This window comes from Anomaloglossus baeobatrachus, chromosome 6 (assembly GCF_048569485.1).
Source record: "Anomaloglossus baeobatrachus isolate aAnoBae1 chromosome 6, aAnoBae1.hap1, whole genome shotgun sequence".
NCBI lineage: Eukaryota > Metazoa > Chordata > Amphibia > Anura > Aromobatidae > Anomaloglossus > Anomaloglossus baeobatrachus.
Window position 1 is genome coordinate 100,027,766 of NC_134358.1, and position 24,983 is coordinate 100,052,748.

The window sequence follows — 24,983 nt, forward strand, 5'->3', positions numbered from 1 at the left end:
ACCGAGTTAGACGCCATTCGGATCTGGAGACTGTGAGCCCTGTTAGCGTCACAGGGTCCACATGCCCACCCAGCCCAGGAACTCCCTGTTAACAACACAGGGGCCATTGAGTACGCTGACCGTGTGCGTAGGGGCCACACCTGTGGACAGCAGGCGCATCAGCAGCAGCAGGCCTGTTAATGCCACTGGGCTGCACAAGCAGGACTGTTAGGACAGGAGCTGGTCTTAACCGTTCTGCGTTACCAACTGTGGTGGTGGCCTGCATCCACCACCCTATCCCTGCCTACCTCTGGCCTAAAGCCGCAATGGGTTCAACACATGGAGGTGTGCTCTTTCGGAGCATAATAGAAGACTGCGCACCTCCTTGTTGGCTCCAGCCCCTTTTATAACCTGGGTCCGCCCCAAACCAGGGTGAACCACAATGCACCTCCTGGAGACAAAAGCAGAGTGACACGTCATGAGTGGCATAACTAGCGTCCTATTTGGAAACGCAACTTCAATGATGACCTCATGGCTGCCATGACCCAAACACCTCACCAGTCATCGTCTGACCATCAATAATGCGGTGACAAGTCATAGGTGTGGGCCTCTGCAAGCCATTTGGGAGGACACCTGATGCCCTGTGGTCTATATGGGACCCCCACATCAGGGCCAGGGCCAAAGAGTTCATTACCGGACCTAGTCTCTGATGCAGGAAGTGCCTGAGCATGCTCAGTAGCATGAAATACAGTCTCTGAAAAAAGACTATCAGCTTTAGCATGGTGTCTAGGCACAAAACAGGACTTAGACCCGGCACAGAATGCAAGCACCTGTGCAAAGAGGCTTTTCACACTTAGTGTGGGAGCATGCGCTGTATCCCGAAATGAAGACTTAGCGTCAGGAATGGCACAGTCAGGCTGAGCATACTCACTAGGCGAAACACTGTAATTATGCTGCAGCTGGGGTACATCGGCACACGCATGCGCACTAGCTGCCTCTCCACACTTAGACGTGGAGGGGAAATTTGTCTTGGAGATGCTGTCTATGAACAGAAGGAAAAGCTAAAGGAAGCCTGACTTTCTATCCCTCCGAATTATGAAATGCAGCAATGAATTCCATGAGTTTGCTATAACATTAGCGTAGCTAAATGTGCATGAGGGTGTGATGTAGAGGTGCTAGAAATAGCTTGTCACCAGTGGGGCACTAATGGAATACAACAGCCAGTTCTATGATGCCACAAAATGGCAGTATTTTGTGCTATCATTATAGCTTATTAAAAACAGAGCACGAGGTTGTCATGCAGAGGTGCTGCACATAGATTTGCAGTAGTGTGAATAGACAAAAGTACAATAGCCACGTTTAGGATACAACTAGGTACAGTGAGTGTTTGCTAGTATAATGGCTGAGTTTAAAAAAGTTTGAGTGTGCAATGCAGGCAGATGTCCTGCAAATATCGTTCCAATACTGTGAATTGACAAAAGTACAATAGCCACGTTTAGGATACAACTAGGTACAGTGAGTGTTTGCTAGTATAATGGCTGAGTTTAAAAAAGTTTGAGTGTGCAATGCAGGCAGACGTGCTGCAAATAACGTTCCAATACTGTGAATAGACAAAAGTACAATAGCCACGTTTAGGATACAACTAGGTACACTGAGTGTTTGCTACTATAAATGGCTGAGTTTAAAAAAGTTTGAGTGTGCAATGCAGGCAGACGTGCTGCAAATAACGTTCCAATACTGTGAATTGACAAAAGTACAATAGCCACGTTTAGGATACAACTAGGTACAGTGAGTGTTTGCTAGTATAATGGCTGAGTTTAAAAAAGTTTGAGTGTGCAATGCAGGCAGACGTGCTGCAAATAACGTTCCAATACTGTGAATTGACAAAAGTACAATAGCCACGTTTAGGATACAACTAGGTACAGTGAGTGTTTGCTAGTATAATGGCTGAGTTTAAAAAAGTTTGAGTGTGCAATGCAGGCAGACGTGCTGCAAATAACGTTCCAATACTGTGAATTGACAAAAGTACAATAGCCACGTTTAGGATACAACTAGGTACAGTGAGTGTTTGCTAGTATAATGGCTGAGTTTAAAAAAGTTAGAGTGTGCAATGCAGGCAGACGTGCTGCAAATATCGTTCCAATACTGTGAATAGACAAAAGTAAAATAGCCACGTTTAGGATACAACTAGGTACACTGAGTGTTTGCTAGTATAATGGCTGAGTTTAAAAAAGTTAGAGTGTGCAATGCAGGCAGACGTGCTGCAAATAACGTTCCAATACTGTGAATAGACAAAAGTACAATAGCCACGTTTAGGATACAACTAGGTACACTGAGTGTTTGCTACTATAAATGGCTGAGTTTAAAAAAGTTTGAGTGTGCAATGCAGGCAGACGTGCTGCAAATAACGTTCCAATACTGTGAATTGACAAAAGTACAATAGCCACGTTTAGGATACAACTAGGTACAGTGAGTGTTTGCTAGTATAATGGCTGAGTTTAAAAAAGTTTGAGTGTGCAATGCAGGCAGACGTGCTGCAAATAACGTTCCAATACTGTGAATTGACAAAAGTACAATAGCCACGTTTAGGATACAACTAGGTACAGTGAGTGTTTGCTAGTATAATGGCTGAGTTTAAAAAAGTTTGAGTGTGCAATGCAGGCAGACGTGCTGCAAATAACGTTCCAATACTGTGAATTGACAAAAGTACAATAGCCACGTTTAGGATACAACTAGGTACAGTGAGTGTTTGCTAGTATAATGGCTGAGTTTAAAAAAGTTAGAGTGTGCAATGCAGGCAGACGTGCTGCAAATATCGTTCCAATACTGTGAATAGACAAAAGTAAAATAGCCACGTTTAGGATACAACTAGGTACACTGAGTGTTTGCTAGTATAATGGCTGAGTTTAAAAAAGTTAGAGTGTGCAATGCAGGCAGACGTGCTGCAAATAACGTTCCAATACTGTGAATAGACAAAAGTACAATAGCCACGTTTAGGATACAACTAGGTACACTGAGTGTTTGCTACTATAAATGGCTGAGTTTAAAAAAGTTTGAGTGTGCAATGCAGGCAGACGTGCTGCAAATAACGTTCCAATACTGTGAATTGACAAAAGTACAATAGCCACGTTTAGGATACAACTAGGTACACTGAGTGTTTGCTACTATAAATGGCTGAGTTTAAAAAAGTTTGAGTGTGCAATGCAGGCAGACGTGCTGCAAATAACGTTCCAATACTGTGAATTGACAAAAGTACAATAGCCACGTTTAGGATACAACTAGGTACAGTGAGTGTTTGCTAGTATAATGGCTGAGTTTAAAAAAGTTTGAGTGTGCAATGCAGGCAGACGTGCTGCAAATAACGTTCCAATACTGTGAATTGACAAAAGTACAATAGCCACGTTTAGGATACAACTAGGTACAGTGAGTGTTTGCTAGTATAATGGCTGAGTTTAAAAAAGTTAGAGTGTGCAATGCAGGCAGACGTGCTGCAAATATCGTTCCAATACTGTGAATAGACAAAAGTAAAATAGCCACGTTTAGGATACAACTAGGTACACTGAGTGTTTGCTAGTATAATGGCTGAGTTTAAAAAAGTTAGAGTGTGCAATGCAGGCAGACGTGCTGCAAATAACGTTCCAATACTGTGAATAGACAAAAGTACAATAGCCACGTTTAGGATACAACTAGGTACACTGAGTGTTTGCTACTATAAATGGCTGAGTTTAAAAAAGTTTGAGTGTGCAATGCAGGCAGACGTGCTGCAAATAACGTTCCAATACTGTGAATTGACAAAAGTACAATAGCCACGTTTAGGATACAACTAGGTACACTGAGTGTTTGCTACTATAAATGGCTGAGTTTAAAAAAGTTTGAGTGTGCAATGCAGGCAGACGTGCTGCAAATAACGTTCCAATACTGTGAATTGACAAAAGTACAATAGCCACGTTTAGGATACAACTAGGTACACTGAGTGTTTGCTAGTATAATGGCTTAGTTAAAATGAGTTTGAGTGTGCAATGCAGGCAGACGCGCTATGCAAATGTCTTTGCACTAGTGGGACTATAGCAAAGTCCAATAGCCACGTATAGGATGCCACTAGGTACACTGAGTGTTTGCTAGTATAATGGCTTGGTTAGAATGAGTTGTAGTGTGCAATGCAGGCAGATGTGCTCTGCTAATGTCTTTGCACTAGTGGGACTATAGCAAAGTCCAATAGCCACGTATAGGATGCCACTAGGTACACTGAGTGTTTGCTAGTATAATGGCTTAGTTAAAATGAGTTTGAGTGTGCAATGCCGGCAGACGCGCTATGCAAATGTCTTTGCACTAGTGGGACTATAGCAAAGTCCAATAGCCACGTATAGGATGCCACTAGGTACACTGAGTGTTTGCTAGTATAATGGCTTGGTTTTAATGAGTTGGAGTGTGCAATGCAGGCAGACGCGCTCTGCAAATGTCTTTGCACTAGTGGGACTATAGCAAAGTCCAATAGCCACGTATAGGATGCCACTAGGTACACTGAGTGTTTGCTAGTATAATGGCTTGGTTAGAATGAGTTGTAGTGTGCAATGCAGGCAGACGCGCTCTGCAAATGTCTTTGCACTAGTGGGACTATAGCAAAGTCCAATAGCCACGTATAGGATGCCACTAGGTACACTGAGTGTTTGCTAGTATAATGGCTTGGTTAGAATGAGTTGTAGTGTGCAATGCAGGCAGACGCGCTCTGCAAATGTCTTTGCACTAGTGGGACTATAGCAAAGTCCAATAGCCACGTATAGGATGCCACTAGGTACACTGAGTGTTTGCTAGTATAATGGCTTAGTTATCAGTTGGAGTGTGCAGAGGACAAGAGGGTACAGTGGCAGGATTGTGGTGCTCTGGGTAGAGGAATGGAAGCCTGCCTTTCTATTCCCTCCTAATGGTGAAATGCAGGTAGGAAATCCCTGACCTGGGCTACACAGACGCTGTTGCTGTTTGCAGGACCTGTCACCTATGGCTCTCTGACCCTGCCGGTTGGAGCCCTTAAAAGGACTGCTATAAAGTGCTCTCCCTAAGCTGTCTAACGCTGTGTATGCAGCGCATACAGCTGTATCGGCTATAGGACTCAGGAAGACGGAGCTGCGACAGTGATGTCTGACACCAAAGACGCAGAAGGCAGATAATGGCGTCCGTGAAGAAAATGTCCGGTTTTATAATGCAGGGACATGTGACATGCAGATCCTATCACACATGCCGTTGCTTCTCTGGCTCAAAGTCCACTTAGCTGTGTGTGTGTCTGGGATTGGCTGACATGCTGGCCCGCCCCACAAGACGCGCGCGCTTAGGGAAGGAAGACAAGAAAAAAAAAAAAAAAAAATGGCGATCGCCATTATAGAAACAGCAGTGATCTGAAGGCGCTGTTCACGCACACTATACACTGAAATGTGATAATAGTTTGATTCACAGAGTGACTTACACTATTACAGCAGAAACCAAGCTATGATTTAGCTGTTTTTTGGCTGCTAGAACCGTTCTCGAACGTTTCTAGAACTACCGAGCTTTTGCAAAAAGCTCGAGTTCTAGTTCGATCTAGAACATGCCCCAAAATCACTCGAGCCGCGAACTGGAGAACCACGAACCACGAACCGCGCTCAACTCTACTGGAGACCCTGCATAAAAAGGTATCTGAGTAAGATGTAATCCAAGCCAGAATCACTTTCAATTCAATAAAACAACAAACATTTTTAAAATTAGCACAAGAAATCAAGTAAGCAGAAAATGCACCTTAAGTGCATTTGAACAGAGACTGTTAATAATTGCTTGTGTTTGTGGTGTTTCAAAAGGGCGACCATGTTTAAAGGGGGAAGAATGAAGTGTACCAATGGTCATGTTCCTGCCCGTGAAGACATCGATTGCAATTCATGTTGTGGTGTGAATTGTGCCATGTGTCTTGGCACATAATGTGATGATGCAGTGTTAGTTATGTCATGTAAAATGTAATGTATTGTGTTATAAACAACAAAGTGTAGTGTAATGTGTCGCGGGCAGCGGGGCGCTGCGCTCGCTAACGCTCGGGTCCGGCGCTGCTGCTGCTGCTCGGTGGCTCGAGCGGTGGGCCGGATCCGGGGACTCGCCCGTGAGTGAAAAGGGGGTGGTTTGTTTGGGGATTTAGTCCGTGACGCCACCCATGGGTTGTGGTGAAGATGGGCACCACCGCTGCTGGTGATGGGGATCCTGGGAGCGATGGTAGGGAGCAGCTGGGATGTTGTTTTCCCCCTCCGTGGGTAGGGGTTGGTGGTCCCGGGGCCCGGTGGTGTGACGGGGAGGCAGGGTTGGTGAGGTGCAGGGTTGCAGGGACAGCGCGGCGCGGTGCCGGATGGCACCGGTGTACTCACTCAGCAACAGCTGCACCAAGGCTCCGGTAAACCAAACGGCTGGATGGACGGGTCCCGCAGCCGGCTGCAGTGTTGTTGTTGTGCTCTCCCCGGACGGCTGATGGTGGCTGTCTTTCCCTGCATCTTTAGAATGTTCTGACTCCTGTGGTTTCCCACCGGTAGTCCGCTCCCCAGCGTATAGATGCCATAGGAGCCCGTTTTGCCCGCAGGCGCTGGCCCTTGGATCTCTAGCCTGTGGCGGTGGCTGTATATCCTCTCTGGGTGGACGGTTGCCTTCAATCGGGACTTGGTTGTTAGGAAACCCCTGGGGTTCCTGTCACATTTGGATTTGACTATTGACGGCGGCTCCAAGCCTGGTCGGGGTCCGATGGCCCTGCCTGTGTGCTTAGCTTCACTCCGTTCGCCGGTCCGGTACCGGCAGGCCGACGCCCGACCCCGGTCCTTACGGCTCTGCGGAGTTCCACCAAATCCTGCAGACGGCCACCACCGTCTGCCAACCTTGCTGTCAGTGCCTGGGCTCCTACCCAGACACCTCAAGTCTTCACTCCTCTCACTTTCACCTCCAAGACTCAACTAACTCTTTTCCCGCCTCCAGGCCTGTGAACTCCTCGGTGGGTGGGGCCAACCACCTGGCTCCGCCCCACCTGGTGTGGACATCAGACCCTGGAGGGAGGCAACAAGGGTTTTTGTCTGACTGTTGTTACTGCCTAGGGTGGGGGGTGTGTATGTTGGTATGTCTGTGACTACCTGGCTAGTCCAGAGCGTCACACTCCCCCTTGGTAAAATGCAGACCGTCTGCGGGCTGCCCGTCCATCACCGGTTTTATTTTTCAAACTGCAAAAATATAAATAACATGGGAAAAACGGTAAAACATGAAACATAAGCATACTTTAGGTCCTCTTAAACGTTACAACACACATAAACATTTTTAATAACGGACGGACGGATGTCTTCCGTTCTCCCACCCAAGCAACTTAGCCCTGATGCTGCCCCTAAGAAGTGGGCAGCACCCCTTTACCCCAGTCCAGGTTCCGTCTGCCCGAGCGGGAACGGGTACGGTGTCTCGCACCCAACTGTCACTTCAGGGGACCCCACGTCCAAGGGGGAACCCCTGACCCCCAGAGGATCGCCACCGGTTACGGTAGTGGCGGGCCTGGGCCATCACTTTCCTCCAGGCCCATCCTCCAAATCAGCCTCTCTGGAGGCGGGAACGGTATCCATCCCACAACATTATTTACAAGCCCACAAGTTCGTGGGTGGCCTGCAAGTTCTCGGCCATGTCCATGAGCAGTTTCTCATGTGGGTATGGGGAGTTAACTTAACAAAAGGGGCAACTCCAGTCCCAATGGGGACGGTTCTTTTCTCGGACGGTAATCTGCTGATTTTTCGGTTTGATTAGTTTTCATTCAAAGTGCTGCGGGTCCCAACGGGGACAACTTGGTTGCAACGGAGGACCGCTGCCACTATTGCTCACTTTCGTACTCCTCACCCGGCTCCAGTTGAAGAAACACGGGTTCCAGCCCCTCCAGCGCACGGCAGGCGCGACGGGGAAGGGCTGCCCGGCATCCATTTTTTCCGCTCCGAGGGATGTAAGTGGCCTCATTGTCATACAAGCCAAAGATTCCCTCCTCCTCCGAGACAGGCTCCGTGTCAGCTCCCGAGCCGCTGTCATCTGACTCCAGGGGCTACTGACGGGACCCGGCAGGACCGCAACGGTTTCTAGCTGAGCCCAAACTTGTGGTTCCTCAGTGGCAAGTGATCCGTCATCGGTCGGTGTACGGAGGCCCGCCATCGGTTCTTCTAAGTCAACCGCTCCAGCTATTGGTTGGCTGGTGTCCTCTCGGGCATCCGGGCCCTGGCGGGGCAGCACGGACTCCGCCAGCTCCATCGGGGACGGCGGCCTGAGCGGGGCCGTATGGGCTGCCAGCACGGGCGATGGAGCGGGCTCTGCTGGGGCCAGAGGTAGACCGAGTCCTTCAGCCGCAGCAGCTGGTCCCTCAGGGACACAAGGGCGTGGGTCACTCACCAGCTCCTCTAGCATGGCCTCTATTTCATGCGCCCGCACGACCGCAGCCAGCTTCTCCATCTCAGCGGTCCAGCGATCCAGCAGGTCCCGTACCTGGGCCTGGTTACGACAGCACAGCAGCATCACTTGGGTTTTCAGCCACATCGCCGTCCCGGGGGCAGGCTCCGGAGACTCAGGCCTCTCAGGTGGTGCGGACATGTTACAAGCTGCTTCCAGGAACCGGATATGTTGCAGAGTCCTGGCGTCCCTGCTTTTATGGCCTCAGTTACATGAGGCAAGACGCCATCTGTCCCCCCTTGGTTCTCTTTAGCCCTTCCCTCTTCAAGGGGCGGGGCTTCGCTTTCGCACCTTCCCTGCTCGGGGAAGACGCTCGAGCGGGAAATCTTCGCGCGAAAGATGGTGGCGCTTCAAAATTTTCGGCCGGACGCCGCTGGCGGGGACTACAAGGCGCACTTCTACTGGTAGGTAGATTGGTTCTATCCTGTTCGTGACGCCAAGTTGTCGAGGGCGGCAGGGCGCTGCGCTCGCTAACGCTCGGGTCCGGCGCTGCTGCTGCTCGGTGGCACGAGTGGTGGGCCGGATCCGGGGACTCGAGCGGCGCTCCTCGCCCGTGAGTGAAATGGGGGTGGTTTGTTTGGGGATTTAGTCCGTGACGCCACCCACGGGTTGTGGTGAAGATGGGCACCACCGCTGCTGGTGACGGGGATCCCGGGAGCGATGGTAGGGAGCAGCTGGGATGTTGTTTTCCCCCTCCGTGGGTAGGGGTTGGTGGTCCCGGGGCCCGGTGGTGTGACGGGGAGGCAGGGTTGGTGAGGTGCAGGGTTGCAGGGACAGCGCGGCGCAGTGCCAGATGGCACCGGTGTACTCACTCAGCAACAGATGCACCAAGGCTCCGGTAAACCAAACGGCTGGATGGACGGGTCCCGCAGCCGGCTGCAGTGTTGTTGTTGTGCTCTCCCCGGACGGCTGATGGTGGCTGTCTTTCCCTGCACCTTTCGAATGTTCTGACTCCTGTGGTTGCCCACCGGTAGTCCGCTCCCCGGCACATAGATGCCATAGGAGCCCGTTTTGCCCGCAGGCACTGGCCCTTGGATCTCTAGCCTGTGGCGGTGGCTGTATATCTTCTCTGGGTGGACGGTTGCCTTCAATCAGGACTTGGTTGTTAGGAAACCCCTGGGGTTCCTGTCACATTCGGATTTGACTATTGACGGCGGCTCCAAGCCTGGTCGGGGTCCGATGGCCCTGCCTGTGTGCTTAGCTTCACTCTGTTCCCTGGTCCGGTACCGGCGGGCCGACGCCCGACCCCGGTCCTTACGGCTCTGTGGAGTTCCACCAACTCCTGCAGACGGCCACCACCATCTGCCAACCTTGCTGTCAGTGCCTGGGCTCCTACCCAGACACCTCAAGTCTTCACTCCTCTCACTTTCACCTCCAAGACTCAACTAACTCTTTTCCTGCCTCCAGGCCTGTGAACTCCTCGGTGGGTGGGGCCAACCGCCTGGCTCCGCCCCGCCTGGTGTGGACATCAGACCCTGGAGGGAGGCAACAAGGGTTTTCGTCTGACTGTTGTTACTGCCTAGGGTGGGGGGTGTGTATGTTGGTATGTCTGTGACTACCTGGCTAGTCCAGGGCGTCACAAATGCAAGATATAGCAGAGATAAAATTGTCATATGTAGTAATGTAGGATGTAGGAATGTTGTGGAGGCAAGAGTATAAATCTGTCAGCAATATAGTGCAGGGACAGAGATAGTTGGGTGTGGGTCTAGCCCACAATGAGTAGACCTAGCCTCCAGGATAAGAGAGAATCTGTGGGTGGGAGATAGGGTATGAGAGAGCAAAAGTGTCCATGGTGTGTTCGGTGCAGTACACGTTGATGCTGGCACTCCCTGGTCATGAGACTCCTGTAATGTCTGGAGCACAAAGCTCATGGCTGGTGCACTGGTGGACACCTCAACCCCTTCCTGACAGAGAAAGTGAGATGTAAAGTTGCAGGTGGGAAAAGTATGGAACTTGGACAGACTGTGGGACGGGGCTGGGAATGCCTGAGACAGACAGAGCCAGTATAGGCACGGATAGTACAATATGGAAGTGTACTTTACTATGGAAAGAAGAACAGGAAAATGTTGTTCCCTTTATGATGTGCTGCTATACGATGAGCTTGGACTGTTAAGTAAAGTTCCTTGCCAAGAAACAAACTTGGTGTCTCCTGATTTATGTGTGGTGGCTCCTGAAACAGAAGGCTTGGAGACAGTTGAGGAAGAGTTGGAGTCAATAGAAGACTGCGGCCTTCATGTGAGTACAGCAGATTCCACAGCAGCAGACAGCACACATATTCAGGGACACATTCTCTGTAGAGTGCCAGGGCATTGCACAGCAGAAGCAACTCACCCACGACTGTTGCCCTCTGGCACCCTACAACTGCACTTAAGTGTGAGGTGGTGAGGTCAGTTTTAACATTGGAGAATGTTTGTTTTAGTAAATATTTGTATTCTTTATGAACTAACAACCTTAGAACTGTATTGTGCCATTTCTCTGCTATTTCTCCTATTTATGAAAACTGGGTGTTACCAGTTGGGGACGTGCCTCTACACAGTCTGACACTGTCCAATCAGTGCTCACAGAGCCAGACTTTTGACAAGGTGAATTGTAACACCCAGTTGTCAATTTTGTCATACCTTTCTAGGAAGAATATCAGAGAAATGGCCCAGCACTGAGTCATGAAAAAGGATCATTTTGAATTGTTTCATGAGGATGGAATACAAGAAAATACTAAAACTCACCAGTCTTATGAGCAGACAAGGGCTCACTAAATGTTGCCTGTGTACTATTTACCTTTATTGTATAGGAATTATTCCTGTGTACTATCTACCTTTATTGTATAGGAATTATTCCTGTGTACTATCTACCTTTATTGTATAGGAATTATTCCTGTGTACTATCTACCTTTATTGTATAGGAATTATTCAGTCCACAATGACATTGGTTATTTACCCTCACATGCTCCCTTTTGGATTATAACCATTCTGTCTGTTTAGGTCTCCATTCTCTTGAGATTTAATGATATCTTATGTGTGCAATGTGTTTTCATCTCGGTAGTATTAGGCAATTTTTAATGAAGATGTGTTTCTATTAAAAGCCTTAGTGTGTTGTTTAAAAAAATGGCCCGGTCTGATGAGTCATATTTTCTTTTACATCATTTGGACGGCTGGGTGTGTGTACATCAGTAAAGGGAACCTGTCACCTATAAAAATGCTATTAACCTGCAGATAAGGGGTTAATCTGCAGGTTAATAACGTTTCGGTCCTGCCGCCGCTTGCACATTGAACCTCGCTGCCTGGAGGAAATGAACTTTAATCCTCCTGGCAGCATTCGGGTTTCAGACACAGGGACAGCGTTGGCTACAGGTTAATAGCGTTTTTTACAGGTGGCAGGTTCCCTTTAAGGCTAAGGGTGGCTTTACACGCTGCGATATTTGTCCCGATATTGCTAGCATGCGACCCGCCCCCATTGTTTGTGCGAAACGGGCATATCGCTGCCCGTCGCGCACAAAATCGCGCACCCGCGTCACACATACTTACCTGCATAGTGAGGTCGCTGTGACCAGCGTATCACCTCCTTTCTAAGGGGGCGGTCTGCTCAGCGTCACAGCGACCTCACTGAGCGGCTGCCCAATGAAAGCGGAGGGGCGGAGATGAGCGGGACGAACATCCCGCCCACCTCCTTCCTTCCGCATTATGGCCGGCGGCAGGTAGGAGATGTTCTTCGTTCCTACGGGGGTCACACACAGCGATGTGCACTGCCGCAGGAACGAGGAACAACAACAGGAAAGCGATAGTATCGATAATTGGGAGCGGACCCCCATGTCAACGAGGAGCGATTTTGGACGTTTTTGTAACGATCCAAAATCGCTCCTTGGAGTCACACATTACGAGATCGCTACAGCGGCCGGATGTGCGTCACAAATTCCGTGACCCCAACGAGATCGCTGTAACAAAATCGTAGCGTGTACAGCCCGCTTAAGTTCACATGTCCAGTAGGCATCTATTAAAACCTGCAGAGATCCATAGGAACAAAGTTTTGCAAATAACTTTTTTGTCCGTTGTTAAATAACTGATGTCTGCAGGATCCGTTTGAGTGTATGGAGAACAGATCCATTAATGGATTGCTATTTAGCCATCCATTTTTGTTTTCATTTGTAACGGATCCGTTTTTTTCTTACAGGATCCATTACAAATGGAAGATGACTAGCAATCTGTTCTCTATAGACTCCAATGTTAAAAAAAACGGATCTGGTATAAATCAGTTAGTGTTCATTAACAACGGACAAAATGTTGTGTTTGCACAATTTTTTTCAAAATGGATCTCTGCAGGATCCGTTCTAATGGATGATTACAGGAATGTGCCTGCATCATAGAAAGAAAGCAAGTTGCAAAAAATAGTGTGATGCTCTGAGCAATGTTCTGCTACCAAACCTTATGTGGTTGTGGTTCATATTTTGACTTGTACTCGTACTTGCCAATTGTACTCTGTTATGGCAGTGGCCTATTTCATACTGAAATAATGGATTAGGAATGGTTTGAAGAACATGACTAAATGACCCGTTACACGCAACGACATTGCTAACGAGATTTCATTGGGGTCACGGAATTCGTGACACACATCCTAGTTAGCGACATCGTTGCGTGTGACACGTACGAGCGACCGCTAACGATGCAAAATACTTACCAAATCGTTGATTGTTGACACGTCGTCAATTTCCCAAATGTCGCTGCTTTTGGACGCAGGTTGTTCGTCGTTCCTGAGGCAGCACACATCGCTACGTGTGACACCCAGGAACGACGAACAACACCATACCTGCGTCCTCCGGAAGCAAGGTGGGCGTGTCTTTCATGCGGCTGCTCTCCGCCCCTCCACTTCTATTGGACACCTGCCATGTGACGGGTATTAGCGATATTGTGCGCCACGGGCAGCGATTTGCCCATGACGCACAAACGACGGGGGCGGGTGCTTTCACGAGCGACATCGCTAGCGATGTCGCTGCGTGTAAAGCGCCCTTTAGAGTTGTAGGTGTTGACTTGGCCTCTAGATTCTCAGATCTCAGACAGGTCAAGCATCTGTGGGATGTGCTGTAAAAACAATAAGATCAAACTGCATCTCATAGGACTAAGGCTAGGTTCACACACTGCATCTTTTACTGCATTTTTGGTGCATTTTTTACATCACACAGATGCACCTAAATGTGTGTGTTTCCTTCTGCCAGCAAAGTCTATGAGATTTCTATTTTGCTGTCCGCACAGTGCATCTTTTTTTGGCTGCATCTTGGCTGCATTTTTGTAGACGCAGTCAAGACGCAGCATGTCAATTCTTTCTGTATCTTGTCCCTTCGTTTCGGTGAACTGGCAGACCAATCCCCTTCTGACTCAGGTCTGTGGGGGATTGATCCCTGGTATCTGGCCATATGATGGTTCCCATAAAGTCAATGAGGACCAGAATCTGGAGGAAAGGGGTAGGAGCAAGCACTTCAGATTCACTGGCGTGGTTGTCCCACTGCTCTAGCTGCTGGTTATTCACTTCCTGGGCCGCTCATTACCTTCATTGGATATGCACTGCTTCCTCTGCCCACTGGTGGGTGTGATTGGTTGCAGTCAGACGTGCCCCCATGCTGAGTAACAGCTGTCTGACTGCAACCAATCACAGCCCCCGGTGGGCAGGTCTATATCGTACAGTACAATAAATAAATAATTAAAAAAAAGGCATGCGGTACCCCCAATTTTGATGCCGAGTCAAAATAAAGCCTAACAGCTGATGGCTAGTATTCTCAGGCTGGGGAGACCCACATTATTGGGATCCCCCAGCTTAAAAATATCATCCAGCAGCCACCCGGAATTGCCGCATCCATTAGATGTGACAGTCCTGGGACTTTACCCGGCTCATCCTGATTGCCCTGATGCGGTGACAATCGGGGTAACAAGGAGTTAATGGCAGCCCATAGCTGTCACTAAGTCCTAGATTAGTAATGGCAGGCATCTACCTGAGGCACTCTCCATGACTAATCAGTAAGTGATATCAAATAAACACAAACAGCGAAATAATCCTTTATTTTGAAGAAAAGACAAAAAAGCACACTCATTCACCACTTTATTAACCCCAACACAACCCTCCAGGTCCGACGTAATCCGCACAAGGTCCCACGATGATTCCAGTACTGCCTTATCGGAAGCTCACAGTAAGCGCCATAAAACAAGACTGCCTGCTGTGAAGTTCAGGCCGCAACTGAAGTGAGCCGTGCCATAAGCGGTGACGTCACTCAGGTTAGCTGCGGTCACAGCTTGGCCACGGCCTCCACCTGTGACAGCAAATCCCCTGAGTGACGTCCCGCTGATTGCACGGCTCATTTCAGTAACTCGGGTGATTTGCTGTCACAGGTGGAGGACTCCAGCTGTGGCTGCAGCTAACCTGAGTGATGTCACTGCTTATCTCGTGGCTCACTTCAGTTGCTGCATGGAGCTCATAGTGGGAGTGGGCAGTCTTGTTCTATGGCGCTCGCTGTGAGCTTCAGATTTGTAGCAGTACTGGAAGCATTGTGAGACCTTGTGTGGATTACCTCATCATGTGGACCTGGAGGGGTGTTTGGGGGTTAATAAAGTGGTGAAAGTGGGAGCTTTTTTGTCTTTTATTTCAAACAAAGGAGTTTTTGGGTATTTGTGTTTATTTACTTTCACTTACAGATTAGTGATGGGGGGTGTCTCATAGATGCTTGCCATCACTAAGCTAGGGTTTAGTAGCAGGTGTGGGCTGTTATTAACTACTTATTACCCCGATTGCTAGCACACCAGGGCAACGGGAAGAGCCGGGCCCAGTGTGGAATTGGTACATCTTATGGATGTGCCACTTCTGGGGCGGCTGGGGGCTGCCATTGTTAGGCTGGAAAAGGCCAAGTAATGATGGCCCTTCCCACCCTAATAATATCAGCCCTCAGTTGTCTGGTGTACTTTGGCTAATTTTAAAAAAAGGGGGGGACCCCACGTCATTTTTTTTTTTTTCAATAAATCAAATAATTAAAAACAAAGTGTGGGATCGCCTCTATTTTTCATAACCAGCCAAGGTACAGCACACAGCTGAGGGTTGCAGCCTGCAGCTGCTGCTGTTCCTGTGCTGGATATGAAAAATGGGGGGAATGCCATGTCATTTTTTTAAGAAAAAAAAAAATAAAAAACAGCTGGCTAAGCTAGCTATCCCTCTATCAAGCTATTCTGTTATTTCTTTCTATCTGTTCCTTCTTATTATTTATTCTATATGTTCTATTATCTATCTATTATCTATCTATCCATTATCTATCTATCTATCTATCTATCAATTATGCTATCCTATCATTGTTTCTCCTTTAAAAAATGCGGCACAAAATGCGGCAAAACTTCATGCGTTTTTTTGGGCCACAAGCTGTATTTTCTGAGACCACAGGAAAAAGATGCACTCAAGATGCACTCAGGAAAAAGATGCACTCAAGATGCACTCAGAAAAAAGATGCAGTGTTTGAACCTAGCCTTAAAGAGGTTGACCACAACTCGGTCAACCCATTTCCCAGTCATTATGTTTGCAAGTATAATAATAACACCTATACTCACCTCAAGTGCTGGAGCTGTTCCACAGGTCTCTGCACTGGCTCCCTAGGGTTCACATGACATTATTATGTCACGCAATCCCTATGGACAATCAGCGGTCGCTTACCTCTCCCATCCTTCAGATAATCAGACATCCAGAGGAAGTGAGAGATCAGCCACGGTTCTGAGTTCCTCCAGATGTCAGTTATGTCCGTAAGAGGGGTCATTAAAGTAGCCGCTGATTGGCCACATGGATTACCTGGCATAATAATGTCAGGCAGCCCTCAGGAAAGCCAGTGTAGACACCATTTGAGAGGAGGGAAGTATAAGTGTTATTATTTTACATGGGGGCCACATAATGATTAAAAAGGGGTTTTCCGATTCGTGGACAACCCCTTTATAGGGTCTACCACTAACATCTGGGTGCAATATACTACATGACACAAAAGGAGCACACAATGTTTGTATGATGGTTTAAATTTATGACTTGGTATATTTGATGGTAAATTCATTAGAGATTGGTTCCCTCAAATACCAATGTATTTATAGTGCAATGAAAAAGTATCCATACCCCGTAAACTGTTCCATATTATTCCATGTAACATTCACAAACTTAAATACATTTTATTTGGACTTTATGTGATATACTAACACTAAGTAGTTTGTGAAGGGCAAAGTAAATGATACATAGTTTTCTAAATATATTAAAAAATCAAATCTGAAACTTGTGACGTGCATTTGTATTCAGCCACCTGTAGTCTGATACCCTTAAATGAAATCCTAATGATCAATAACCTCCAGAAGTCACCTAGGTAGTAAATTGAGTCCACCTGTGTCTAATTTATTTTTAGTATAACTACAATTGTTATGTGAAGGCCTCAGAGATTTATTTCAGAACATTAGGGCTCAAACAGCATCATGGAAACCAAGAAAAACATCAAACATGTCAAGGATAAAGTTGTGGAAAAGAGTAAAGCAGGGTTAGGTTATAAAAAAAAATAGTCCAAGTTCCGAACATTTCATGGAGCACTGTTCAATCAATCACCCAAAAATGAAAGGAGTGTGGCACAACTGAAAAGCTACCAAGATATGACAGTCCACCTAAACTGTCATCCCAAGCAAGGACAGCACTAATTAGAGAAGTAGCCAAGAGGCACATGGTCACTGAAGAGGAGCTGCAGAGATCCACAGCTCAGGTGGGAGAATTGTCCACAGGACAACTAATAGTCATATACTCCAAAATGTGACCTTTATGGAAGAGTGGCAAGAAGAAAGCCACTTTTTAAAACAAGCCATAAGATGTCCTGTTTGCAGTTTGCAAAAATCCATGTAGGAGGCACAGCTAGCATGTGGAAGTAGTTGCTCACGTCAGATGACACCAAAGTAGAACTTTTTGGGCTAAATATAATACGCCGTGTGTAGTGAAAAATTAACACTGCACATCATCCTGAAAACACCATCCCCACTATCACACATGGGGGTGGCACCATAATGCTGTCTGGAGACTTTTCTTCAGCAGGTACAGGGAAGCTGGTTAGAGTTGATGGGAAGATGGATGAAGAAAAGTGCAGGACAATCATTGATGAAAAACTTTTAAAAGCTGCAAAAGACTTGACTCTAGGGTATAGGTTCACCTTCCAGCTGGACAACAACCCTAAACATACTGCTGGAGCTACAATGGATGGTTTAGATCAAACCATATTCATGTGTGTGAATGGCCCAGTCAAAGTTCAGGTCTAACTTCCATTGAAAATTTGTGGCAAGACTTGAACATTGCTGTTCACAGATGCCTCCATCCAATCTCAGTGAGCTAGAGCTATTGTGCAAAGAAGCATGTGCAAAAAGTTCAGACTCTAGATGTACAAAGTTGTTAGAGACATACAACCCAAAAAAACTTGCAGCTGTAATTCGAGCAAATACTTTGGTCCTACAAAGTATTGAATCAAAGAGGGTGAATCCATGTCCCGATTTTCAGATTTAAAGTTTTAACCCCTACCCAACCTTGGACGTACAGCGTATGTCCTGACTGTCGGATGCTTCCCGGCCTTGGACATACCCTGTACATTCTGGAAATTGCAGGGGCACCAGGGTGGATAAAAATCTTGATTTTTTTAAAAAAATCAAAAAAATCAGATTTTTTTGATTTAAATCAGATTTTTTTTATTTAAATCATTTGATTTAAATCAGATTTTTTAATCAAGTTGTACACAAGCAAAACTTTGTCTTTTTGCAAATCTAATTGTTTTACACAAATAAAAATATTAAAACAGTGGATTATGAAACCTAATAATTTTTATTTGCACTATTAAACACTCAGAATTGAACTACAGAGAGTAAGTACTTTTTAACAATAGCCTATCTCTAACGTTTGAAGTAAGCAAACATCTTCAGTGAATACATCAGTCCTTTAAGCCTACTGTTTATTTAGGACTTTTAATAGGAAAACCAGTTGTCCTGCTTTAGCAGTTCCTAAGCGGTTTCGGACTGTTGTGTGCACAAAACCAAATGAAGAAAACACTCTCTCTACTCCTGCGGATGAAGCCGATGCAGTCAGTAGCTGAGTAGCTAGATTTATTATCTTTGCTGGAAGAACAAGTGATTGCTACTTCCACCAGTCCAGTGGTTTTAGTTCATTAACGACGTTATCTGCAAACATGTATTTTTGAAATGGTGCAGATTCACACTTCAATTTCAGCACAGTTGCCACAATGTCATGGTTAGTATTGGCGAGCCACTCCATTGCAGAGTTGATTTCCGCCTCAGATAATTTTTTCCCTCTGTAGATGGGATGCAAGATATTGGCTAAATAGTGTTCTTCTTTTAATGCTTGGTCCTTGCGGTGCTGTATTGCAACCTTTACATTGTTTGAGAGGTTCAAGAGATCTAGAGAACCTTCTAAATCTTTCCAAACTTCTGTGGCATCAGCTATGGTTGCAGTATCTTTCTGCATTTTAATCGTGATTTATATTAAAAAAAAACCTTTTGATTTAAATCAGTGATTTAAATCATGATTAAAATCATGATTTAAATCGATCCGATTTAAATAGAAAAAAAATCTTTTGATTTAAATCGTGATTTAAATCATGATTTAAATCGGCGTGATTTAAATCAATCCACCCTGAGGGGCACAGGCTTGTCCTTCTCAATAGCCCCCAGGGACTTGGCTTATCTGACAGGCGAGCCCTGGCTCTCACAGTCAGGGATGGTCCCCACGCCATTACTGACTGTTTAGCCCCCTAAGTGCCACAAATAATATCGATCCCTGCATTTAGGGGATTGGTAGAAGGATTGCGCTAACTCTCTCCTCCGACCAGTGCCCCTGCAATGTCATGATCATTGCAATAATGACCTAAGGTCGTCATGATGACATCTCGGTCACCAAGCTACGGAAAGCACCAGGAATCATGTCAGGAGCATAATCCCAGGTGTTTCAGTCAGTGCTGCACTGACAGTTTAATGTATTGCAGTGCTGGAGCATTGCAATACATTATATGAGCGATCAGAGGAATAGAAAGTAATGTCCAAAATACGGGCTAATTAAAAAAGTAAAAAAAAAAATTAAAAAAATTCTAAAAAAACCCCAAAACAAAACAGAAAACAAACAACAAAATAATTCACAAAAAATAAAACTGTCACACTAGTTAACACCTTCAGTGAACATAAAAAAGTAGCAAAAACTATGTAATTTCCTAATACAGCTGACAAAGAAAGTAGAATAAAAAGCAATCAAAAAGTCACAGATAAATAAAAATGGTAACGCTGAAAACATTATCATGTCCCACAAAAGACAAACTGCCATATAGCTCCATCAGCCAAAAAAAAAGCTATAGCTCTCAGAATACAGCAATGCAAAAACTATTAATTTTTCTATAAAATAGTTCTTATGTTGTAAAAGCGGCAAAACATAAACAAACTATATAGCTGTGGTATCGCTGTAATTGTACTGACCCAAAAAATAAAGCTATCTTATCACTTTTATAACACAGTGAACAGCATAAAAAAAAATCAATTCCTGAATTGATGTTTCTTCTTGATTCTACCTCACAAAAAGCAGAATAGAAACCAATCAAAAAATGATTATGTAGCCTGAGATGGTAACCATAAAAACTCCAACTCATCCGCAAAAAAACAAGCCCTCACATGACTCTGTAGGCAGAAAAATAAAAAAAATATATAGCCTTCAAAATTAGGTGATGCAAATAATCCTTTATTTTGTAAAAAAAAAAAAAAAAAAGCGTTTTAGTGTGATAGTAACCAAACAAAAAAAACAAAAAACTAATATAAATCTGGTATCGCTGTAATCATACTAACCTGAAGAATAAAGCCACCTAATCACTTATACTCCTTTTGAGTGCCAAGTTCTTTATTTATTGATGGGTTTGAACCCTTCTTGAGCACTCATTTTTCAAGTGTGCCATAACCTCACTGTACTAATCACTTACACTGCACAGTGAACAGCTTAATAAATAAAGCCAAATTTTCAACTACTGTTGATTTGTTTATTCTGCCTTCCAAAGATTGCAGTACAGCATGGCTCATATTTATCCTGTCCTTTACGCTGAGCACGTATACTGGGGATTACATGTTTCAGCATAATTCCCAATGGAAAATTCACTGTAATGAGGTAGAAGGAGTCAATTTGAAGTACCGTGTTGCATGTGATCTGGCGGTGTCTTTCTTTATACCCATCTTTTTAGGGGTTCACAAAAGTGTGGTCATCAACATTTTTGTTCACCTTTGAAAAGACGGACACCACTGAACAGAAGCCAAACAGAGTCCGGGGTAACTTTGCTGCCTCTGCTGCCTCATTAGTGAATGGATACTTCACCTGAATCACGTATTTCGGAGATGTAAATGCAAACCCCAATGTAAGTGCTCATCATAAAGCACAGGATAAATGTGACCTGATCCAGAAGTTTCTGTAGCCTAAATTGCCACCAAATAGCATTAAACTCAACCCACAAAAACACAAATCCCCACTAAGGTCTGTCATCTGTTAATGGAAATATGGCAGACTTCCATGTTACTGGCAGCACAAAGGATCTGGAAAAATGCAATGCCCCCACCCAAAAAAAAAAGAAAACAAGCAAAATCTGTACTCACAAATCCAAGTGCCCCCCTCCCTACAATGCCCCACAATGTGCCTAGACAGTTAATGCCCCATGTTTTGGCATTGTTGTAGGGAGGAAAGCCCACTTAATTTATGCGAAGTGTGTCTCCAGATGTTTGAGCTGGGCACAATGTACGGGCACTACAATGTTCTGGGCACAACAAAGCTTATTTGCAATTTTTAGTCCTGCAACATTTACTGTGTTACTCCATGGGTGTTTTCCAGAGACTAATTTGTCACTACTCCCATAGATGAGCTCCCATAGGGATGTAATTTCCAAAATTTGGTCACTTGAGGGGGTTTCTGTTGTTCTGAAATTTAGGGACTCTACAAATAGAGTCCACAAACTATTCTAAGAAAATCTGTGCTCCAAATATCAAATGGCGCAAATTCCCTCCCGAGCCCTGCGTTACAGCCAAACAGTACTATACAGTCACATGTTGAGTACTGCTAAGTTCAGGAAAAATTGTGTAACACATTATGGGGCTTTTTTACCTACTACCAGTGTAAAATTTCTGGGGTTAAAACAACATTTGAGTAGTAAAAATGTAATTATATTTTTCTTTACGCGCTAATAGTATAACATTTTGTGACACACTTATAGTATTAATATGCTCACTGCACCACTAAATGAATGCATTGTGGGCTGCAGTTTGTAAAATGGGATCACTAGTGGGGGGTTTCTGCTGTTCTGGCACCTCAGGGGCTCTGCCAATGGGACATGGCACCCGCAAACCATTCCAACTAAACCGGAACTCAAATATGGAGCTCCTTCTTTTCTTCACTTTGTACTGTGCCTCAAAAGTAGTTCTCGACCATATATGAGGTATTGGTTACTAAGGAGAAATTGCACCACAAATTTTATGGTCCATTATCTCCTGTTACCCTAGCGAATTTAAAAAATTTGGGGTTAGAGCAACATTTTTGTTGTTAAAAATGTATTATTTCATTTTCATGGCTGAACGATATAAAATTCTGTGAAGTACCTGAGGGTTCAAGGTGCTCACCAAACATCTAGATACATTTCTTGAGAGGTCTAGTTTCCAAAATGGCGCCATTTGTGGGGCAGCTACACTGTTGAGGCACCTCAGGGGCTCTGCCAATGTGACATGGCACTTGCTAAGCATTCAAACTAAATCTGACCTCAAACATGGCACTCCTTCCCTTCTTCACTTTGCACTGTGCCTCAGAAGTAGTTTTCGACCACATATGAGATATCAGTGCACTCAGGAGAAATTGCACAACAAATTGCACTGTGCATTTCTCCTTGTTATCCTTGTGAAAATTCAAATCTTGGGGCTAAAGCGACATTTTTGTGGGAAAAAGTAATATTTTAATTTTTAAAAAAACACAGCATGTCAATTCTTTCATCATTTTTATTGCAGTTTTTCCTCATTGAGATGACAATGTCTTGATGCTAAAAAATGCATAAAAAACACGTAAACATGTGCAGAATTAACGTTGTGCTTTTCAGGCCAAAGTATGCATTTTTCAAGGAGAAAAATAAAGCAACAACAATGCTATGATTATAGTATGAGGAGTTTTCCCCAATCACACATTATCATGGGAAAGGGCAATAAAAATGCTCTTTATCCTGAAGTTTAAGGTTAACAGGAGCCATACTCCACAACAAGTACATTGATAAGAATAATAATCATCTTTAGTATCAGTGGTTTTGGGTTTCCACTGACGTAGACTAAACATGAGTTCTATTACTCTAAGATACTATTTCACTACCTAATTCTCTTCTTTAGCAAAGCACATTCATTAATAATGCATTAGAAGATATTTGTGTATTGAAAGCCTTAGGACATTTATACTGATGGTGATGTCTGTCCCAGCAGAGGTCGTGAAGCGAAGCGTTAATGTAGAATAATGTCTATAATCACATTCATAATAGAAGGAACACAAGGCACGCCTTTCCTGCTTGACCTAAGAATAGACCTGAATTTTAAGACTGATCTTTTCTTAGAAGTCTCTGTTTTTACTTAACCCTGTGTTTTTCTGAGACATATTTCTAGAGTATACGAGTTTAGTAGGGAAAAATCCAATATGACAAAATAGTGTAATAAATCAACAAACCAACTTGCGGCACAAATTTTCAGAATATTTTTTTGCTATCTGGAATTAATATACTTTATCATATAAAAAAATGAAAAATCTTAAAATACAAAACTAAACAATCTGTAAACAAGTTTTGTGATCTGTCCGTCATCTTTGTAACAACCAAGGTTCTAACCAATAAAGGTCACCATACCAGTTCCGTCTTGTTACTTGGCTTTTCTAGATTCCTAAAAGGTAAAGGCTCCTATTTAAGAAGTAATTTTTCTCCCAGTAGAAATGCATGATTAGGGATATGTAGATATATAAGTCTACACTATGAGAAAGCTCGGAAAAAAGCCCTGCAGACATTGACCATAATAGTTGTCAACCAACTTTTAGAGGAACTCTATAATTAAGGCCTCTGCCACACTCACGTGAAATTCACGCACGTGCCGAGAGACACGTATTTTCCCTGCGTGTTGCGTGCAGGTAAGTACGTGTCTCTGGTACGTGCGTGACACGTGTGTTCTACGTGTGCTATCCGCGATAGCACACGTAGAATCAGTAATTATTATACTCACCTGGTCCTTCCTGATGTCCGCGCTGCTGTCCTTGGTGCTGATCCTCGGTCTCCAGCCCTCCCGTCTCCCCGCTGCTGCTGCTGCCAGGCTGTGAAGTGAATATTCAATGAGAATAATGAGCGGCGGTCGGCAGCAAGAGGCAGCAGCGGCAGAGACAGGAGGGCTGGAGAAGGTGAGTTAATGTTTTTTTTTTTTTCAATGACATGTGTGTTTTCTCCGGCGCGTGTCACACGGGACCGCATCCACACTACACCCGTGTGGTGCGGGTGCGGGCCGTGTGACACCCGTGCTGCCGGCGAAAAACCGGACATGTCAGCGCTTTGAAAATCGCACACACGTACAAACGCACACGGACACACGTTCCGTGTGGTTTTACGTGTGTGTGCCTGCTACAATAGGGTAGCATTGGTTAAAGTGTCTCCGTGCCGCCGGTACGTGTAAAAAATGACAAACACGTGCCGGAGGCACGGATGTGTGGCACAGGCCTAAAAAATATCTGAACAGATCAATCACCAAATTGAGAGACAACAACAACATAAGGACAAGGATTTTACAGGTGAGGCTTTGTGGGATTTAGGTTCAGATTTTGTTTTACAAGACAAGTTCAATACACAATCTTGAAGTTGATAGAAGATGACAAAGAGAACGTTTTCTAGCCTATATGTGTAATTATATGCCCTCAGACAGGTCAGGGTTAGGGTTCAGCCATGTCCTCTCCTTACCTCTTTTGTCCTTGGTCCCGTGTCTCCTCGCTGTAGCCAGCTCATGTTCTATTTTCTTCTCTAAGTACTCCTGTTTTTTGGTTAACATTTCCTCAGTTTCTCGGAGCCTGAATAAAGCTTCCTGAGGACTCGGACCCCCCTTACGACTTTTTGAAGAGGAACCAGACCCTCCAGAGGACTTGAAAAGCTTGGTGATCTTACTCATTGTTGTATCTGGTTTTCTGACTTGTTCCAGTTATAAATTTTCATCCACTGTTAATTTATATCCTTTAGAACGAGCTCTAAATGCAGAGAAAGATCCAGAGATCTGATCTCGTTCTCAGACACCTGCAATTTCCTGTCAAGTAAAACTGGAATGACAACTTCCAGTAGACAAACCTGGGAAACTGGGTGGGACAAGAAAGAACATGGTCAAGTGACTGCTTACGTAGCCGAATACCTGGCAGATCATATCACACCTTGCTAATAGCATGAATAACAGATGAGAGTTTCCTTCACTCCCCACAGCACAGAATATAGCAGCAAAAGAACAGAAAGTTAATAA

At 45.0% G+C, this 24,983-nt stretch overlaps 1 protein-coding gene across 1 annotated transcript in view; it reads right to left on the bottom strand.

Annotated features, from left to right (window-relative positions):
• Positions 1-24,778, bottom strand: part of CHMP4C (charged multivesicular body protein 4C) — a 70,292-nt gene extending 45,514 nt beyond the window's left edge. Inside the window, exon 1 of the mRNA XM_075316288.1 lies at positions 24,440-24,778. Within this exon, the coding sequence (XP_075172403.1) occupies positions 24,440-24,644 (205 nt within the window). The 5' untranslated portion in view covers positions 24,645-24,778. The remainder of the gene's footprint in view (positions 1-24,439) is intronic.
• Between the last annotated feature and the right edge of the window lie 205 nt (positions 24,779-24,983).